At 47.1% G+C, this 19,091-nt stretch overlaps 1 protein-coding gene across 4 annotated transcripts in view; it reads left to right on the forward strand.

Moving 5' to 3' along the window:
* The first annotated feature begins 1,027 nt into the window (after positions 1–1,027).
* Positions 1,028–19,091, forward strand: part of Slc13a5 (solute carrier family 13 member 5) — a 37,211-nt gene continuing 19,147 nt past the window's right edge. For 2 of the 4 annotated variants that reach the window (XM_045159152.1, XM_045159153.1), the window contains exons 1-5: positions 1,028–1,189; positions 11,999–12,127; positions 12,395–12,531; positions 15,975–16,162; positions 17,501–17,669. In XM_045159152.1, coding sequence (XP_045015087.1) covers positions 1,088–1,189; positions 11,999–12,127; positions 12,395–12,531; positions 15,975–16,162; positions 17,501–17,669 — 725 coding nt within the window. In that variant the 5' untranslated portion in view covers positions 1,028–1,087. Of the gene's footprint in view, positions 1,190–11,112; positions 11,144–11,998; positions 12,128–12,394; positions 12,532–15,974; positions 16,163–17,500; positions 17,670–19,091 lie in introns of those variants that run through there. The other 2 variants (XM_045159151.1, XM_045159154.1) reach the window with 2 other exon arrangements.

A 19,091-nucleotide genomic window follows, 5' to 3' on the forward strand; every position in this document is an offset into this window, starting at 1 on the left:
GCCTGCGACACCACACCTGGCTTTTTTTTTTTTTTTTTTTTTTTTTTTTTTGTAGAGAGCAATCTTAATACTTTCTCATTCAGTGGTGATTTCGATCAGCCTCCATTGTTACCTGGCAAATTATTACTTTGCCTTAAAATCTCAGCTCAAATGCCAGATCCTCTGTGAAGCCATCCATACCCCCAGCATACTTGGAGGGCCTTTCAATTTAAGGCGGCTAAAGGCGCTTGCTTGCAAAGCCAGACTCCCGGGTTCCGTTCCCCAGTACCCAGGTAAAGCCAGATGCACAAAGTAGCACATGCAACTGGAGCTCATTTGCAATCGCTAAGAAGCAGTCTGTGGTTACACCAGCTGCATGCATAGGACTCTCAAAGGAAACTGCACAATGAAAAGACCTGGAAGAAAGAGGCTATGCCTTTGCACCTCCCTGTCTCCGGAGCCCCCAAAGGGGCTGAGCCCAGCAGGTGCTTGGTACAATTTAAAACTCTCACTGTAGCCAGGGTTATGTCTCCTTCTAGAATCTTCCCTCCCTCCATAAAATGGCATGGGGACTCAGTGCCGCAGCCTCAAAGAGGGGAACGCAGGGCACGGTCTGGGCGTGTGACTGACTCCCCCTGAGGGCTGGGGACTCTGTAGGAGAGCGACCAGATAAATTGAATTGTAAGACCTGGAGGCTGATCCAGCTTTGCATCCGGGACCCTCGGGAGCCGGTGGAAGAGCAGGTGCGGACGCAGGAGTAGCCTGAACGCCGACGTTGGCCGAATGGATGCCCCACACTCCCTGCAGGCCCCAGGCCGGGCGCGTCGTGAGGTGCCAGGGTTCCGGCGGCTCCCAGAGGACTGGTACCAAGCTCTGGAATCCGCAGACGCCTCCCGCCGCCGCGCGGTGGCAGAGTCCCGGGCTGGCACCGCCCCACCGACCCCGAGGGGTGGCCCCGCCTGAGGACCGCCGGGAGGCTCCGCCACGGGGGGCGGAGTTGTAGCCCCCCCCCCGTCCCGTCCCGTCCCGTGGGACCGCAGCCCCTTCTTAAGCCGTAGAGCCTTGGCTGCCCCTGGGTCGTCTCTCCCGCCAGTCTCCCTTCCGCGCGATGGCCTCGGCGCTCAGCTATGTCTCCAAGTTCAAGTCCTTCGTGATTTTGTTCTTCACCCCGCTCCTGCTGCTGCCACTCATCATTCTTATACCCGGCAAGGTCAGTTGCGTGTCTGGGCAGCCCGGCGGAACCGGGTGCCCAGTGCCCAATAACGGGCACGGAACTCGGGAGTGCTGAGCTGGAACGCACACATCCCCCTCCCAGGGGACGGCAACCCTGGCGCGCGCTCAGGTGCTCCAGGAACCCTATGGGAGCGGTCCTGCAAAGAATCCCTGGGGGCGCAGACACCCTAAGGTGCACTCGCCCTCGGATGAACACAGACACCTAGACCTGAGTACGGATCTTAACCACACAGACCCCGGTCACAGGCTTAACCTCTGACTCAGTCTCCCCAGAGTGCAAAATCACGGTCCTCCAGCCACGCAAGATGCTGCTGCTCCAGGCAGCAGGGAGCCCAGGGGCTGGCTTTTCCCTACCAGTCCCTCCCTTAGGGATTTGACACTTCCCGGGGACCTACGGAAAGAAAAAAAAAAATCATCTTTTTGGGAGGGGCCTCAGTTTCCCCATCTATATTCACATTTTATTCCAGCTCTGAAACCAGCAGAGCCGCTTCTGAGTCCCAATCCAGAACTGAAAGGCAGGCCAGCCATGGTTTCTATTGCCCACAGCGTGCTGTGGCTGTGACGGGAGGCGGGACGCGTTCCCACAGCTCACGCCTTGGGTGGCATAGCAGTGGGTAACAGGAAAGCTGAGTCCCAAACCCTCTCCTAATGCTCCAGGGCGGGAGGGAGAGAATGAATGGCCTGGGCCGCCGAGGGGGTGGGGGGCGCCCAGGCGGACTTGGTTGTGTTGTGCGCAGCCAGTTTGGCAGAGGCTGGAGCCCTTTGAAGCCTTTTGTGGCTGCTGGCTGCTCCTTCCTCACTCCCTCTTTCAGCCCTTTCACTGTCAGCCCAGACAGGAAACCCTCGTTCCCACTCTTGCCTTCCCTCCCCAGGCAGGTTTGGAAAACAGGGCAACACTTCAGGGGATGCTCTCAACAGCAGCCCCAGAACAGAGGGGGGGAGGGCTGCACCTCCATCCACTCCACCTTGTGCCTTTCGCCAAGTCCCTGTGCGCTCTGGGCCTTGGTGCTCTGAGACTGTGGGTGTCAAAGGGGATTGATTCGTATGCGGGGATGTACTGAGCCTCTGGAGGCCCTGAATGGACCAAGGGCAGCAGCTGCAACTGTAGTGGCTGCTGAGCTGCCACATGGTCAGCGGTCAGCGTAGCTCCTCTGTGGGAATATCGGGGGCCAGTCCTGTCGGTGGGAGGAAGCCAGGTTGAGAGCAATGATTTTAGCTCTGCTGGAGTAATGTTCCCTGGAAAAATTACAGTCACTTGATTGACCTTTCTGGCCTGGGGGCAGCTTAACGGATGCCCCATTCCCATGCCTGGTTCATGTACGCATACACACAGGTGGAGGCGCTGGTCCCCAGCGGGGGTGTAGATGTTAGGCCACTCTAGGAATGAAGGTCGGAAGAGGAATAGGAGACACCATGAGGGCTCTTCCAAAGGTTGGCCTCCTGCTGCTTCCCAATAGCTGGGTTGCATACCGGTACCAAGCCTGGGTCAGGGGCTTATTGTTAGCTCCCTTTGTACCTTTGTTTTGGTCACCACTGAAGAGCTCCCTGGCCCCACGCTCCATGCCGCTCCCCATTGTACAAGAAAACTCAGAAGTACGCAGCCCGGGCAGAGAGGCAGGAATTCAGTGGGACCTTGGCAGCCCGGGCATCATTGTTCCCGTCAGGTGTCGGGGACTCCCAGTACATGCTGCCCTCTGTGGTTCTGGCTCTCCTCTCCTCCCTTTACTTGCTTGTTCCTGGCCTCCTCTCTATTCCACTTATTTCTCTTTTCTGTCCACCCCCCTCCCCCGCGTGCCTTTAAAATCATTTAAATAAAATAGGTGACAAATTTATTGCATCACTTACTTTATTAAAATTGTTAGAAGTTATTTTTATAAGTCTGTAAAGTATAAAGTAAAATTAAAATACCCTTGTAACCCATAACTTAATTTTTTTTCAAAGGAAGGTCTCACTCTGTAGTCGCAGGCTGGCCCCAAACTCATGACAATCCTCCTACTTCAACCATCCTAAGTGCTGGGATTAAAGACATGTGCTTCCATACCCACCTTGATTTATTAATATTTTTAAAGATTTATTTTATTTTATTTATTTGAGAGAGAGAGAGAGAGAGAGAGAGAGAGAGAGAGAGAGAGAGAGAGAGAGGGGGAGGGAAAACGGGTGTGCCAGGGCCTCCAGCCACTCACTGCAAATGAACCCCAGATTCATGTGCTACCTTGTGCATCTGGCTTACATCGGTACTGGGGAATCTAACCTGGGTCCTTAGACTTCACAGGCAAATGCTTTAACCACTAAGCAATCTTTCCAGCCCTTAACTTATTTTTCATGGTAGTGTTTTGCTCTAGCCCAGGCTGACCTGGAATTCACTGTGTAGTCTCAGGCTGGCCTCAGACTCGCAGCAATCCTTCTACCTCTGCCTCCCAAGTTCTGGGATTAGAGGTGTGTGCCACCACCCCCAGCTCTTACTGATTTAAAAAAAAAAATTTATTTATTTATTTGAGAGCAACAGACAGAGAAAGAGGCAGATGGAGAGAGAGAATGGGCATGCCAGGGCCTCCAGCCACTGCAAACGAACTCCAGATGCGTGCGCCCCCTTGTGCATCTGGCTAATGTGGATCCTGGGGAACTGAGCCTCGAACTGGTGTCCTTAGGCTTCACAGGCAAGCGTTTAACTGCTAAGCCATCTCTTCAGCCCCTCTCACTGATTTTTTAAAATATATATGTATTTTTTTCAAGCAGAGGGAAAAAGAGAGAGAGAGAGACAGAAAGAAAGAGAGAGAGAGAGAAAACAGGCACTCCAAAGCCTCCAGCCACTGTAAACACACTTCAAATAATGTGCATCTAGCTTTATGTAGGTACTGGGGAATCCAATCCTGATCCTTAGGCTTTGCAAATAAGTACCTTAGCCACTAACAAATCTATACGGCCCTAACTTATTAATATTTTGATGGACATCTTTATGGAAACCAACCAACCAACTTACTCTGCACACACAATATGTTTTGTTTACATTTTTTCATTATTTAACATGTACTGGGCCATTTTTTTACTCAACACTAGGCCACACTTAGGCCTGTGATCCCAGCAGATTATATCACCTAATAATGTCACAGCCATCTTAGTTTGTGTAAATTGATTGTACAATATTTGCACAATATTATCTAAGAACACACTTCTTAGAATAACATATAAAATATTTTTTGAGATAGTGTCTCACTGTAGCTCCAGGCTGGCCTCAAACTCATGGTGATCTTCTTACTTCAACCTCCTGAGTGCTGGGATTAAGGTGTGCTCCACTACATCCAACTTGCCAGAATTACTTTTTTTTTTTTTTTTTTTTTTTTTTTTAGGTATAGTCTCACTCTAGCTCAGGCTGACCTGGAATTCACTGTGTATTCTCAGGGTGCCTCAAACTCACAGTGATCCTCCTACCTCTGTCTCCTGAGTGCTGGGATTAAAGGTGTGCACCACCATGCCTGGCCAGAATTACTTTGACCCTTACTGAAAGCCTTGATGAGAACTTTGGTGTGCCCTTTACTTTTCTTTTCTTAAAAAACTTTTGTATTGATATATATATACACACACACACACACACACACACATACACACACACACATACATACACACAGACACAGACACATACATACATATATATATAATGTATTTTTAAAATATTATTTATTTGAGAGAAGAGGGAATGGCTGGCCAGGGTTTCCGGCCACTGCAAAGGAACACCATATATATGTGCCACTGTGTATGTGGTTTCTGCATGGGTACTAAAGAATTAAATCCAGGCAGTTGGGCTTTGTTTAAGTGCCTTTAAGCACTGAGCCATCTCTCCAGCCCTATATAATGAACTTTTATCATAATCCTCTCCCATGACTTTCTTTTGTCCTCTTCCATCCCCTTTCCACTGAATCTCTTCTTCTTTCCAACTAGCCTTTCTTTTATTTTGGTGTATTTTTTTTCTTTTGCTCTCCTCTATCATCCATAATAGAATGTTGATGGGCCCAATATTATGTAGGTCTTGTGCAAGTAAATGGCAGAATTGTGAGGTCATGAATACAACTACCACTTTGTGTCTGGGAGACAGTGTTCCAAAGCACTTCTCCCCTTCCTTTGACTCTTACATTCTTGTTGTTTGTTTGCTTGTTTTTTGTTTTTTGTTTTTAGTTTGGAAGTAGGTCTCACTCTAGTCCCAGGCTGGCATTGAACTCACAATGATACAATGATCCTCCTACCTCTGCCTCCTGAATGTTGGGATTAAAGGCATGCACCCTGGCTTGGCTCTTCCATTCTTTCCACCACCTCTTTGACAGCGGCCCTTGAATCTTGATAGAGATGACTTGTTTAGTACTGAACACTCAAATGTCACTTCTCAGTGCACTGATGAGTTTTGGCTCCCTAGTAGCCACTACCATCTGAAAAAGACAAGTTTCTCTAACCAAAAGTGAGAGCATCTGGGGCATAGTGGTGCACACTTTTAATCCTAGTACTCCAGAGTCAGAGGTAGGATAATCACTGTGAATTCGAGGCCAGTTTAGGACTACAGAGTGAGTTCCAGATCACCTTGGGCTACAGTGACACCTTACCTCCAAAAAAAATAAAATAAAAAAGTGAGAGCAGCACTAACATATGGGCATAAACATAAATATTTAGAGGGCAAATATATCCATTTAGCCAAATAAAACTAATAGCTTCCCATCCCCTCCCCAGGGCTTATGACATTCCCAACCATAGGTTTTTGACTAGGTTTTCAGTACCAGGTATGAATTCTCTCCCATAGAGTGGGCCTCAAATCCAGTGAGAGAGCAGCAGATTACAGCCATGACAGACATGACATGATTGCACCAGTGGGCACATCCTGCTTGGCTGCCAATTGCATAGCTTGCAGGCTGTACTGGTGGTTAAGATTGTTGATGACTCTTCTCTGCCAGCAGGCTGCACAGCACTTCCCAACACTATGACAGTTGGTCAGCCTAGTTCTAGCTTGGTTTCTCAGTGTCCTACAATCAAAGCCTGTGGTGTAAAAAGACATTCTTAGCATAGAGCTTAAGTGTAGTGGTTAATAGAAAATGAGGTGCTTGGACAAAGAATAAGATGCACCCAAGTGTGGGTATGGGCTTCTTAAAGAACACTTGTGCCTTACTGTCTTTACAATGGCAATATGTATGACCTTGTGGCTTCTTTTGTTTGTTTGTTTATTTTTCAAGGTAGGGTCTCATTCTAGCCCAGGCTAACCTGGAATTCACTGCGTAGTCTCAGGGTGGCCTTGAACTCATGGTGTTCATCTTACCTCTGCCTCCTGAGTGCTGGGATTTAAGGCATGTGCCACCACACCTGGAAAAAAAAATTTTATTTTACTTTTTTTGTGTGTTTTCAAGATAGGGTCTCACTCTAGCTCAGGCTAACCTGGAATTCACTATGTAGCCTTAGGGTAGCCTTGAACTCATGTGATCCTCCTACCTCTGCCTCCTGAGTGCTGGGATTAAAGGCATGCACCACCACGCCCAGCTATTTTTTAAATGAAATTGTAAGGTGGATTTGTGAGGTATGTTTAGATTCAGGATAGAGAGAGGAGTGCTAACATGGTAAAACTCAAGGTTAAAGTACAATTCATTGATGTCTTTAACATCCTTGTTTGAGACGTCTTCAGGAAAACAAACGTTATTTTAAAAATATATTTATTTATTTATTTATTTATTTATTTATTTATTTATTTGAGAGAGAGGCACAGGGCGGGGGGAGGGAGAATGAGCACTCCAGGACCTCTAGTTATTTGCAAACGAACTCCAGACTCATGCGCTACTTTGTGCATATGGCTTTAATGGGTACTGGGAAATCGAATCCCAGCAGTCAGGCTTTACAAGCTTGCATCTTTATGACTGAGCCATTGCTTCAGCCTGGAAAACACACTTTATATCTGAAGGCAATTTGGCTTCATCAGTGGTGCTGAAGTGTCTTGACTTTGTCATCAGGGAAGGCAAGCTAGATCCCAAGGTGATCTCTTGTCCTTTTAATTTCCTGTCTCTATTCTCTCTCAGATAGAGGTAAAGAGACAGTCAGTATTGGTCCCATCTTCATCAATGTTTGGATCCTCCAGGAACCCTGCCTGTGGTGGTTTGAAAGTGAATGTGTGTATCCCATAGACATAGGTGTTTTATTAACCTTGGATCTCCAGACACTTGGCCAGAGGAGGAGTCACTGGGGGCAAATCCTGGGATCCAGCCCAAAGGTGTATTTGGGGGCAGATCTGATTCCAGACAAAAGGTGTAAGAGAGCAGTGTGAGCTCTGGTGGGTGTGTGCTGGCTAATTTTTGGTATTTGCTGGATGTTTGGTGGTTTCTGTCTACTTAGATCTGTGAAAGGGCGCCAGCTTTTTCTGTCATTGAAGGAACTTCCACTGGACCTGTAAACTGAAATAAACCCCTTCCTTGCCTAAACTCTGTCCGGTTTGGAGGATCATCCCAGCAAGGGGAGCTGACTGTGACAAACCTATAGTGAAAATTTTTACACAGGCCATCTACTGCTTCCAAGTTTAGATGACAAAAACTACCAGGAGAGGTAACTGTGAGCAACACTGTTCAGAATTGCTATCACATGATGCTAGTAGAATCAGACTGATTTTCTACTGTGCACTCTTTCATTCCCTGTACCTGGAAAGAATCTCCTCTACCACCCACCCCCAAAGCACACCCCAGTGGCTTTCCAGCAGCCATCCTGTAGGGGTGAAAGAAAAGGTTTCCCTTTACCCTCTGAGGTTATTCTGGGATGAACAGACCAACAAAGGAGGAGAAAAGAAGCATAAGTCCATTATGCCCAGGAAATGATCATAAAATGTAACTCCCTACTAGCTCTACATGATTCCAAAGCTGACATATGCCTTCCATAAGTGGAGGGACCAAGCACAATTTTCAAGGGAATTCCGTGTTTAGAGAAGCATACAGTGGCTAGGGACAAAGTCCACTGGGATTCACAGAATAGACAATGGACCAGTGCAAGAAATAGGGGACATTGTTCACAGATGTGTTGGCAGACAGATTTCATTTAAGACAGAGTCTCACTCTAGCCCAGCCCGTCCTGGAACTCATTGTGTATACCAGGCTGACCTCAAACTCATGGTGATCATCTTTCCTCAGCCCCCCAGGTGTTGGTATTACAGATGTAAGGAGTGAGTCAGCGTGCCTCCTTCAGACATCAGCCTTACTGACATAGGATTTCAGTTAGTGAGGATTCAAGGAAGGGACAGAGACAGTTGTTTCTTCTTTGATAGAATCTGACAGATACAGAGACCCAGACCCTTTTCCAGTATCTTCTAAGTTTCTTTAATTTAGAAGAATCGGGATATCAGGGCACTGTATTCTGGGGTGATAGTCCTGGAGTCCTTTCATCTTCTCTCCTTCCCATAGCAGGGGCCATGTGACAAGTTGTGGAGACAAATTTTGGTTGTCACAACTGGAGAGAATGGTGTCAGCATCTCTTGAGTGGAGACAAAGGATGCTGCTCTAGAAACACTGTATACAGACCAGTCCTCACAAGGGGCATCCTACCCACAGCGGCAATGTGTGGGGCTGACAAATGCTACCTTAGTCAATAAGGAAGTGCTTTGGGTTTTTTTGTGGGATCTAATCTTCCTTTGAAAAATACGTTTGTTGGCTTGCTTATCTGTTTATTGCAGTGCTAGGGATTTAACCCAGGACCTGTGCATATGAGGCAAGGGCTCCACCACTGAAATACGCCTGTAGGCCAAGATTTTCATTGTTTTTCTTTTTGAGGCAAGTCCAACAGACAAGCCTTTTTAAATATTTTTTGTTGTTGTTAGACTGGCCTTTTTTATGTGAGAGAGGGAGAGAGAGAATTAGCATCACAGGGCCTCCAGCCACTGTGATTAAACTCAGACATATGCACTAGTCTGTGAGCATGTGCGACCTTGTGCTCTTGTGTCACCTGGTGTGTCTGGCTTATGTGGGACCTGGAGAGTTGAACATGGGTTCTTAGGCTTCACAGGCAAGTGCCTTAACTACTAAGCCATCTTCCTAGCCCCCAAGATTCTTTTCATTTTTCTTTAAAAAAAAAAAAACCTATTTATTTATTTATTTGTAAGCAAAGAGAGATAGACAGACACAGAGAGGAAATGGTCACACCAGGGCCTCCAGCCCCTGCATCTGAATTCCAGATGCATCTACCACTTTGTGCATCTGGCTTTACATGGATAACTAGGGAACTGAACCTGGGGTCATTAAGCTTTGCACTAAAGTGCCTTAACTGCTGAGCCATCTCTCCAGTCTTCTTTTCCTGTTTTATGACTGAGCACAATTCACAAATCAGGCAAGGAATGTTTAGGTCTTGCCCCGTGTCTTCCACATCGGTAATTCTCCCTGTGTGACAAAAGGTCGCAGCGTTGGGTATGTTTCTCAGCAGTCATCCTAGCTGGCCCCAGACATTGACAACGGATTCCGTTACTAAGCACCTGCTGAGCATAGGGAAAGTGCTAGGTTCTGTGGACACAGTGATTCTGCAAATACCACCAGTGCCCTTGAGCTGCACACTGGTGACAGAGGGAGAAAGCATAGAGGATCTAGTTTGCTCATTGCTGAGGAATCTCAGAGGAAGGGCACAGGTGAAACTGTGGAGGGGTCAGGAAGGGATCTAAGACAGAGCATGCCTAGATTGCTAAGTCTTCACTCCAGACCAAGAGAGAAGGAGGAAGGAGGAGACTGGGCCTGGGGCAGCATCCTCCTCGGCCTTGCTGGGACACAAAGTTTAGTGGGTGTGTGAGGACCTGGACCTGGACCAGTCAGCAAGGCCTGGTCTATAGCAGACAGTGCTGGGTCCTGATGAGGTGGTTGGTCCTAAAGGAAGTGTAGATTAAACAAGAAGATGTTATGATCAGATCTGAACATGACACAAAAGGAAGGTAGCATGAGTTGATGGAAACAAACCTCATTAGAAGACAAGTGTGGGGATCTGGCAGGAAGCGGGGCAAGAGGTGGCCTGAGCAAAGGCAGAGGCCATTGGGTCTTTCCAAAACAAATCTAGCACAAATTTAACGATTCATTTTCATTTTCTCCCCACCTCTGTGGTGCTGGGGATTAAATCCAGGGCCTTGGGCTAGCCAGGAACTCTACTATTGAGCTACATCCTCAGCCTTTATTTCTTTATTTTAAAATTTTATTTATTTATTTTTTCTCCTTTTGGGTTTTCAAGGTAGGATCTCACTCTAGTCCAGGCTGACCTGGAATTCACTCTGTATTCTCAGGGTAGCCTCAAACTCATGGTGTTCCTCCTACCTCTGCCTCCTAAATTCTGGGATTAAAGGCATGCGCTACCATGCCCGGCTAAATGCTTTTCTTTTTCTTTCTTTCTTTTTTTTTTTTTTTTTGATTTTTCGAGGTAGGGTCTCACCCTAGCCCAAGCTGACCTCGAATGCACTATGGAGTCTCAGCAGGGTGGCCTCAAACTCACAGCAATCCTCCTACCTCTGCCCCCCAAGTGCTGGGATTAAAGGTCTGTGCCACCATGCCTGGCACCTAAATTTTATTTCTAAGTTTTTCACTAGCATTTATTAATCATGCACAACAATAGGAATCATTGTGACATTGATACAGGTAGATTATGTACTTTGATCATCTTTACCCTCTATTATTTTCACTTGCCCCAACCCCACTCATGCTGATCCCCTTCCGAACTAGTCCTTCTACCTCTGGATGTCTTTGTCTCTGTGTGAGAAGACCTGAGTTTAATTAGGGCTTTTTATAGGGCATTGACAACTTGCCAGTGGCTACACCACTGAAGAAAATGTCTCTCTCTCCCAGCAACCATTAACGGCCAATGGCAGAGAGGCCTGGAGCAGCCCTTTGAGAAAGAAAGAAGGACTAGAGATTAGGAATTCAAGGACACGCTCCAGGAAACCTCTGGGAAGGACAGACTTAAAGTAAGTGAGCTGACAAAACAGGGTGATCACAGCCAGTGTGGTCACAGCGACAGGAGGACAAAAATGTAACCTGCCTAATTTTCAGTTTTCAAAATGATCAGTGAGCCAGAAGAAGAAACAACCATGGTAGAATGGTGAGAAAAAGAAGACACAGAGCATACTAACTGTACTGCTTTGCAGGAGTGAAAACTATGCTTCTTAGCAAAAAGATTTTGTGTAATTCTTAGAGCAGGCCATTCAAATGATATTTTCTCCTCTTCCCCTTTTCCCCCCTTCTCTTCTGCCTCATCCCTTCCCTCCCTCTTGCCCCTTCCTTCTTTTTCTCCTTCCTTGTCTTCCTGTTCATTTTCTTTTTTACAAATAAATTTTTATTTATTTATTTGCAAGCAAAGAGAGATAGAGAGAAGAGAGACAGAGAGGATGGGCACATCAGGGCCCCCAGCCATTGCAAACAAACTCCAGATGCATGCTCTGTTTTGTGCATCTGGATTTACGGGGATACTGGGGAAGCAAACTCCGGTCATCGGGCTTTGCAGGCAAACATCCTTATCCTGGGATTTCCTGATCCATCTCTCTAGTCCAGTCTTCCTGTTCTTATATTTTCCTTTTGGCAGGTGACTAACCCAGGGTTTGGGAAGATGAAAGAACTTTGTTGGAACCACATAGCTGGGAAGGGGGAGTCTGTGGAAGGTTAGAGCTGGGGACTGATCCTGGATCCTCCTGGCTGTCCTGACCAGGGACAGGGACCAGGGGACCCTCAGAGAGAGAACGAGAGAGAGACCCATGCCAACTGCCTGCCTACTAAGTGAGGACAGTGAAACGAGTCCTGCCTGAGCCTCGGGTCTGTCTCTTCAGGTTGTCAGGTGTGCCTATGTCATCATTCTCATGGCCGTCTACTGGTGCACAGATGTCATCCCAGTGGCTGTCACCTCCCTCCTGCCTGTCTTGCTCTTCCCACTTTTGCAGATACTGGACTCCAAGCAGGTGAGCAGGCCTCATGGGTGGGAGGAGGGATAGGACAAATGACTTCCTGATTCTCCCATGTACCCTCTCCTTCTACAAGACAGCCTGTTTGTTCTTCCCAGGCCTAGAAGTGACTGCAGAAGCCCAGGCAGGAATCCTCCTGAGATAGGCAAGGAGACAGAGCATGCCCTGAGATCAGCATCTGGCCTGCTAGTCTGTCTTGGGAGCTTAGGTGGCCTTGGACCAGAGCAAAGGGCAGCTCTGACATGCCTCCCTGCTGCCCTCCAGGTGTGTGTTCAGTACATGAAGGACACCAATATGCTGTTCCTGGGCAGCCTCATTGTAGCCGTGGCCGTGGAGCGTTGGAACCTGCACAAGAGAATTGCCCTACGTGTGCTGCTCTGGGTGGGGACCAAGCCCGCGCGGTAATTATACCTTCTTTTTCTGGCCTCCCGGCTCTATAGGGGTCCTAAGGCTAGGAGTAGAGTGTGGCCTAGGGCAAGCCGTCCATACCAGGTAAGAATTGGCTCCTGAGAAGGGCAGGCTGATTCTGGTTAGCTCTTTGGAATTTCAGAGAGGAGAGGAGAGGCTCTGTGTGAGATGGTACCAATTTTCCAGATACAAGTGGGGTGCGGAGCTGCCTGCACATAGGAATGCTATATCACTCCCTGGGTCTCACTAGGGCAAACTCCATGTTGATTTGGCACCATTTGGATGCCGTGCTTTCCCTGCTAGATGGGAGTGTCTTAGGACCTTATCTGGGTTGTGGCCTCTTGTTGACCCACTAGCTGGGAGTGTAGACATCAGGAATGTTTGTGAAAGAGGGTAGCAGTATTAGTTACTTTTCTTATCACTGTGACCAAATTCCTAACAGAAACAACTTTTAAGGAAGGGGATTTATTATGGCTCATGGTTTTGTAGGGGTCAGTTCATAGTTGTTTGGCCCCATGTACTTGATCAGCATGTCATGGTGCCAGAGTGTGTGTCAGAGGAAATTCAGCTTCTGTCAGATAGGAAGCAGAGGCCAGAGCATGATGCAGCCATCAAGAACATGTACCCAGTAACTTACTTTCTCTAACTAGGTCTCACCTCTTACCTTCCATCACCTTCCAATAATGCCATTGCAAGAATCCTTCAATAAATTCATCCATTCATTATGCCAGAGTCCTCAAGATCCAATGTTCTCTCCTTCATAGTCATACCACAGCCACAGCTCAACTAATCTCCTACCCATTTTTTTAAATAAGTTTTTTGAGGTAGGGTCTTATTTTAGCTCCGTCTTATCTGGAATTCATTATGTAGTCTTAGGCTGGCTTCAAATTCAAAGCAATCCTCCTACCTATGTCTCCCAAGTACTGTGTAGTCTCAGGATGGCTTCAAACTCATGGTGATCCTTCTACCTCTGCCTCCTGAGTACTGAGATTAAAGGTGTGTAGCACCACGCCCAGCCTAGAAGGCATTTCTTTTTTAAATTTTTTTACTTACAATTTTTTTATTGACAACTTCTATAATTGTAAAAAATATCCCATGGTAATTCCTTCCCTCCCCTGACTTTCCCCTTTGAAACTCCACTCTCCATCATATCCCCTCCCCTCTCAATCAGTCTCTCTTTTATTTTTATGTCATCATCTTTTTCCTCCTATTATGATAGTCTTGTGTAGGTAGTGTCAGGCACTGTGAGGTCATGGATATCCAGGCCATTTTGTGTCTGATGGAGCACATTGTAACGAGTCCTACCCTTCCTTTGGCTCTTACATTCTTTTCACCACCTCTTCCACAATGGACTTTGAGCCTTGGAAGGTGTGATACAGATATTTGGGTGCTGAGCACTCCTCTGTCACTTCTTTTCAGCACCATGGTGCCTTCTGAGTCATCCCAAGGTCACTGCCATCTGAAAAGAGAAGCTATTCTAGCCAAAAGTGAAAGTAGCATTAATGTATGGGTATGAACATTAAGAGAAGTGCTTACTGGGCAGTTTGGTGAGCATAATGTATACATTTAGCCAGACAACAGCAGAGGTTACACCCCTAAGGCTCATGACAACCCCTGTTGTAGGTTTCAGTGTCAGGGATGTACTCCCTCCCATGGAGCAGGCCTCCAGTCAAATTGGAGGGCAGTTGATTTTTCCCCCATAACAGATGTGCCACTATTGCACCTGTTGGCTCATTTGGCCTAGCTGACCAAATATAAGGCTTGCAGTGTCCACTGTTGAGTATCTTCACTGGTGATTTATCTCTCTCCCACTGAACGGCATGCAGCATGGTTTTTTCCAGCTTTCTGTCAGCTGGTCTACATGAAGGAGGTTTTCAGCTCAGCTCTAGCAGGATTTTTCAGTGACCTTGCAGCCCAAGTATGTGGAGTCTTCAGCAATAGGGTCTTGCCATCTATTCCTGGTGGGAAACCAAGAGCCTTGGCAATGGCCTGCAATGTTTTGGGGGCATCAGGGACCTCCCTGGCCAACAATTCACTGGAAGGTATCCCATCCCTGGCACTGAAATTTTTCTGTTAACAATCTGTGGCTCCTGAATGTTCCATTGTCCAGAAAATTAGGTTTCCATATGATTTATTTATATCCTCTTAGATTTTGATTAGCCCTCCCTCCACCTTTACTCAATCTCTTCCCCTCACCTTACCTTTTCACCCCCATTAATCTGTTTATCTACTTACATATATACAATACCATCCTACTAATTCCCCCTCCCTCCCTTTCTTTTCCCTTTATATCTCCTTTCTAGCTTACTGGGCTCTGCTACTGAGTTTTCTTCCTACTCACATAGAAGTCCAATCATTCATAGCTAGGATCCATATATGAGAGAGAACATGTGATGTTTGGCTTTCTGGGCCTGGGTTACCTCACTAAGCATAATACTTTCCAGAACCATCCATTTTCCTGAAAAATTCATAAGTTCACTTTTCTTTACTGCTGAGTAGAACTCCATTGTGTAAATGTGCCACATCTTCATTATCCACTCATCAGTTGAGGGACATCTAGGCTAGTTCCACTTCCCAGCTATTGTGAATTGAATGGCAATAAACATGGTTGAGCAAGTATCTCTATGGTAGTGAGATGAGTCCTCAGGACATATGCCTAGGAGTGCTATAGCTGGGCCATATGGTAGATAGATCTATTTTTAGCTGTCTCAGGAATCTCCACACTCATTTCCATAATAGCAGGACCAGATTGCATTCCCACCAACAGTGTAGAAGGGTTCCTCTTTTTCCGCATTTTCACCAGCATTCATGGTCATTTGTTTTCATCATGGTAGCCAATCTGACAGGAGTGAGATGGAATCTCAATGTAATTTTAATCTGCATTTCCCTGATGACTAGGGATGTAGAACATTTTCTAGAAGTTTATATGCCATCTGTATTTCTTCTTTTGAGAACTCTCTATCTAGTTTGATAGCCCACTTTTTATTGGATTGTTTGATTTCTTATTATTTAATTTTTTGAGTTCTTTGTATATTCTAGATATTAATCCTTTATCAGATGTATAGCTGGCAGAGATTTTATCCCATTCTGTAGGTTGTCCTAGGCATTTCTTAATCTAGACAAGTTGCCAATCAAAATTAACCATTATAGCTGGGAGGCAGAGGTAGGAGAATTGCTGTGAGTTTTGAGGCTACCATGAGACTACATAATGAATTCCAGATCAGCCTGGGCTAGAGTGAGACTCTACCTTGAAAACCTTCCCTAAAAAAAAAAAAAAAAATTACAGAGGAAGGAGGGCAGGGAAGAAGGAAAGGAGGGAAGGAAGGTGATCAAGATGCTATCTCATATGGAAATAACCATCCTGAGTTGGCATTGTGTTCCCAGTTGCTTCCTGGGGTGTGGTAGGAGTAGAACATTCTGGATTTCCTCTCTACAGGCTGATGCTGGGCTTCATGAGTGTCACAGCCTTCTTGTCCATGTGGATCAGCAACACAGCCACTACGGCCATGATGGTGCCCATTGTGGAAGCCATGATGCAGCAGATGGAAGCCACAAGCACAGCCACCAGGGCTTGTAGGAAGAGACCAGAGCCAGTGGACAAGGGCAAGGCCATTGAGCTGCCAGGTAAGTCCCTCGCCTGGGCACTGCAGTAGCCACAGCTGTGACCTTCCCTTCTGTTCCAACTGCTCTGGTCACCAGCTTCTCTCTCCCTGTCTCCTAGCATACTGCCTGAAACATTTACAGAAAAAAAAAACATTAGGAAATACTTGTGTCATTAATTTGAGGACTATGGTCATTATATAAAAGATTGATCCTTTAGAGCTTGAGAGATGGCTTAGTGGTTAAGGCACTTGTCTACAAAGGTTAAGTACCCAGATTTAATTCCCCAGAACCCATGTAAGCTAGATGCAAATGGTGGCACATGCATCTGGAGTTCATTTGCAGTGGCTAGAGGCCTTGGCATGCCCATTCTCCCTAATAAATAAATAAAAATAAGTTAAAAAAATAGATTCTTGAGCCAGGCATGGTAGTGCACGCCATTAATCCTAGAACTTGGGGGGCAGAGGTAGGAGGATTGCAAAAAACAAAAAACAAACAAACAAAAAACCAGATTCTTTAGTAGAGCTTAGAACCTCCTTGAGTCTCCTTAAGTACGTGCCTATAGTTCTTCCCACCCCAGTTTCTGCCCACCACAGAAATCAGTGTGTGCCATTTGATTATTTGTGCATGTTTGAACTTCTCCTCACCCTTGCTACTCCTACCATCCTCAGGGTGGCATTCTCAGCTCTCCCTGAGCAGATGAGCCCTTGGCTCTACTCCCACAAGTCTCAGGGACATTGTTCTGTGTTTTCTGCCTGAGAGGCTGGGGGCTTAGGGGATGCAGGATAGCCTCTGCTTCACCCTGTCTGTTCCCTATACATCCCCAGGTCTCTGCATGGGGCACTCGGACACACAGCTACTGCATAATTGTCAGACCCTAGGTGAGGTCCTAGCAACCTAGTGGTGACCAGGTGCACCTGACCATAGACTCTCATAGACCCCATTGGGACAACATAAGTAGGTCCCTTGCCAAAATCACCTGCCTTGGGGGAAGTCACTGTTGGGTCTAAGCTGCACACCAAGATAGCTCAGGAGAGGAGACCTCAGTAGGAGAGGCATGTAAGGTGGACTAAGACAGCCTCAGATACAGGGAGCAGCTTGACCAATAGCAAGGAGCCAGCAAAGAGGGATGAGTGTCTTAAGTTGTTGGGTTCAGCAGGAGCAGGGAGAAACCCTGGGGGAGCCATGGGAAGGGGCTGTGGCAAAAGCAGACAGGACCTAACAATGATTTGGGAATGCAAGCTGAAGAATGCATGTGGCAGGGTGGCATGTCCCTTTCCTCAGGTTAGCAGCAGTATCGAGCTGTGGTTGCCTGGGCTGTCCCCACCACTGGCATGGCTAACAGCCCCGTGTCCACCATAGGAAGCACAGTGGTTTTTGAAGACCCCACCATGCAAAGGCAGGAAGACCGAGACAAGAAGAACATGTACAAGGCTATGAACCTGTGTGTGTGCTACGCGGCCAGCATCGGGGGGACAGCCACCTTGACCGGGACAGGACCCAATGTGGTGCTCCTGGGCCAAATGCAGGAGTGAGTTACAACCATACCTTCAGGGGACAATGAAGTGGGCCCTGGGGCTGGACTGGTATAACCATTTCAGCACTCCTACCTCCTCGGCTGGGTCTTGGAGCTAGCAGCGTAGCAGGGTGAGAAGATGTATGCCATGATCCATCCCTGTACCCACTCAGAGAATCCAGGGAAGAGGGACCTGAAATGCTGAAGCTCATAGGCAAGGCTGCTTTCTGTCTTGGGGGAAGCTCTACCTTCTTTCCACAAGCTCAGAGCTTGTGACCCACACTCTGAGCTAACAGTTTAAGCCATAGTCATGTCATTGTGAGGCCAGGGTTGAGTTTTCAGAAAATGAGCATCTCTAGGAGAGCCCTGCCTAGCTCACTCATATATGCTGTTAATGGTGGCGGTCCTTTAATAAACTGCATCTGCAGATACTAGAGAAGGTTGGAATCGAGTCCCTCCCTCCTTGCTCTGCTGCCTCACTATTGCCCCACTAATTATGCCGGAGGTTAGTCAAACTCATGAGGCCCAGGCAGACCACAAAGGTAGTTTGGAACTGTCTAACTTTGACTGCAAAGGGATACTGGCTATAGGGATCCCATGTTTAGGCTCAGCCTTATACTGGGAGGAGCTGAGATCACAAAAGTGAGAGAAGCTTGGGCTCCATGCTAGGTTTTCATAGTCTTCTGAGAGGCCAGATGTAGGTCTGGTAAATAAATGTGCTAATTAAAATATATACAAATTACAGTAGTAAGGAGAAAAACTAAGGAGGAGCCTGTCCAGTGCATATAAGTGCTCTGGTCAGGGCACGTGGTGTAAGAGCTGGCAGGTACAAAAGACAGGCACACGGCCCAGCAGGGCAGAAACTTGAGGTTCAGCAACCAGGCTCCTTTGATCCTGGAAGTATTTACTGTAATGATAACCTTTGGGATGTCCCTTAAATTCCCCTGCAAAGAGTTGCCTATGTGGACTGAGTGGGGCAAGCTCTGGGTGGTGGGAACTGACATCGTGGAGCTGCCCTGGGACTAGCAGAGAGCTGGGAGGGGCCTGGGACGAGAGGAGGGTGTGAGGACCTCTTCTAGTTTCGCCCTCAGGAATGTTTGAGATCTACTTTTCTACAGGGGCTTTTCCTTTGCAGAACCCCCAGGTGGGTTGGGATCCATGGGCCCCCTAAAACTGTCAGCCAGATTATGTGCAAATGTGTGCAAAGGCATATTTTTCTAGAGGCCCAGGCCATACACTCATGGGTGTCTCAGCAGTATCTTTATTCACAGAATTGGTCATTCCTCATTCTCATCCTTTCTATGGCCATGTTGCGGTGGGGGCAGGGGTTGTCCACTTGACTAGAGGGGCATGCCCAATGGTGAACTCTAGTGACAGGTCTTGGGTCTCTGTGACCCTGGTCAGACCTACCTCTCAGGGTCCAGCTATGACTCAGCC

This window comes from Jaculus jaculus, chromosome 9, assembly GCF_020740685.1.
Source record: "Jaculus jaculus isolate mJacJac1 chromosome 9, mJacJac1.mat.Y.cur, whole genome shotgun sequence".
In the NCBI taxonomy this organism is placed as follows: domain Eukaryota; kingdom Metazoa; phylum Chordata; class Mammalia; order Rodentia; family Dipodidae; genus Jaculus; species Jaculus jaculus.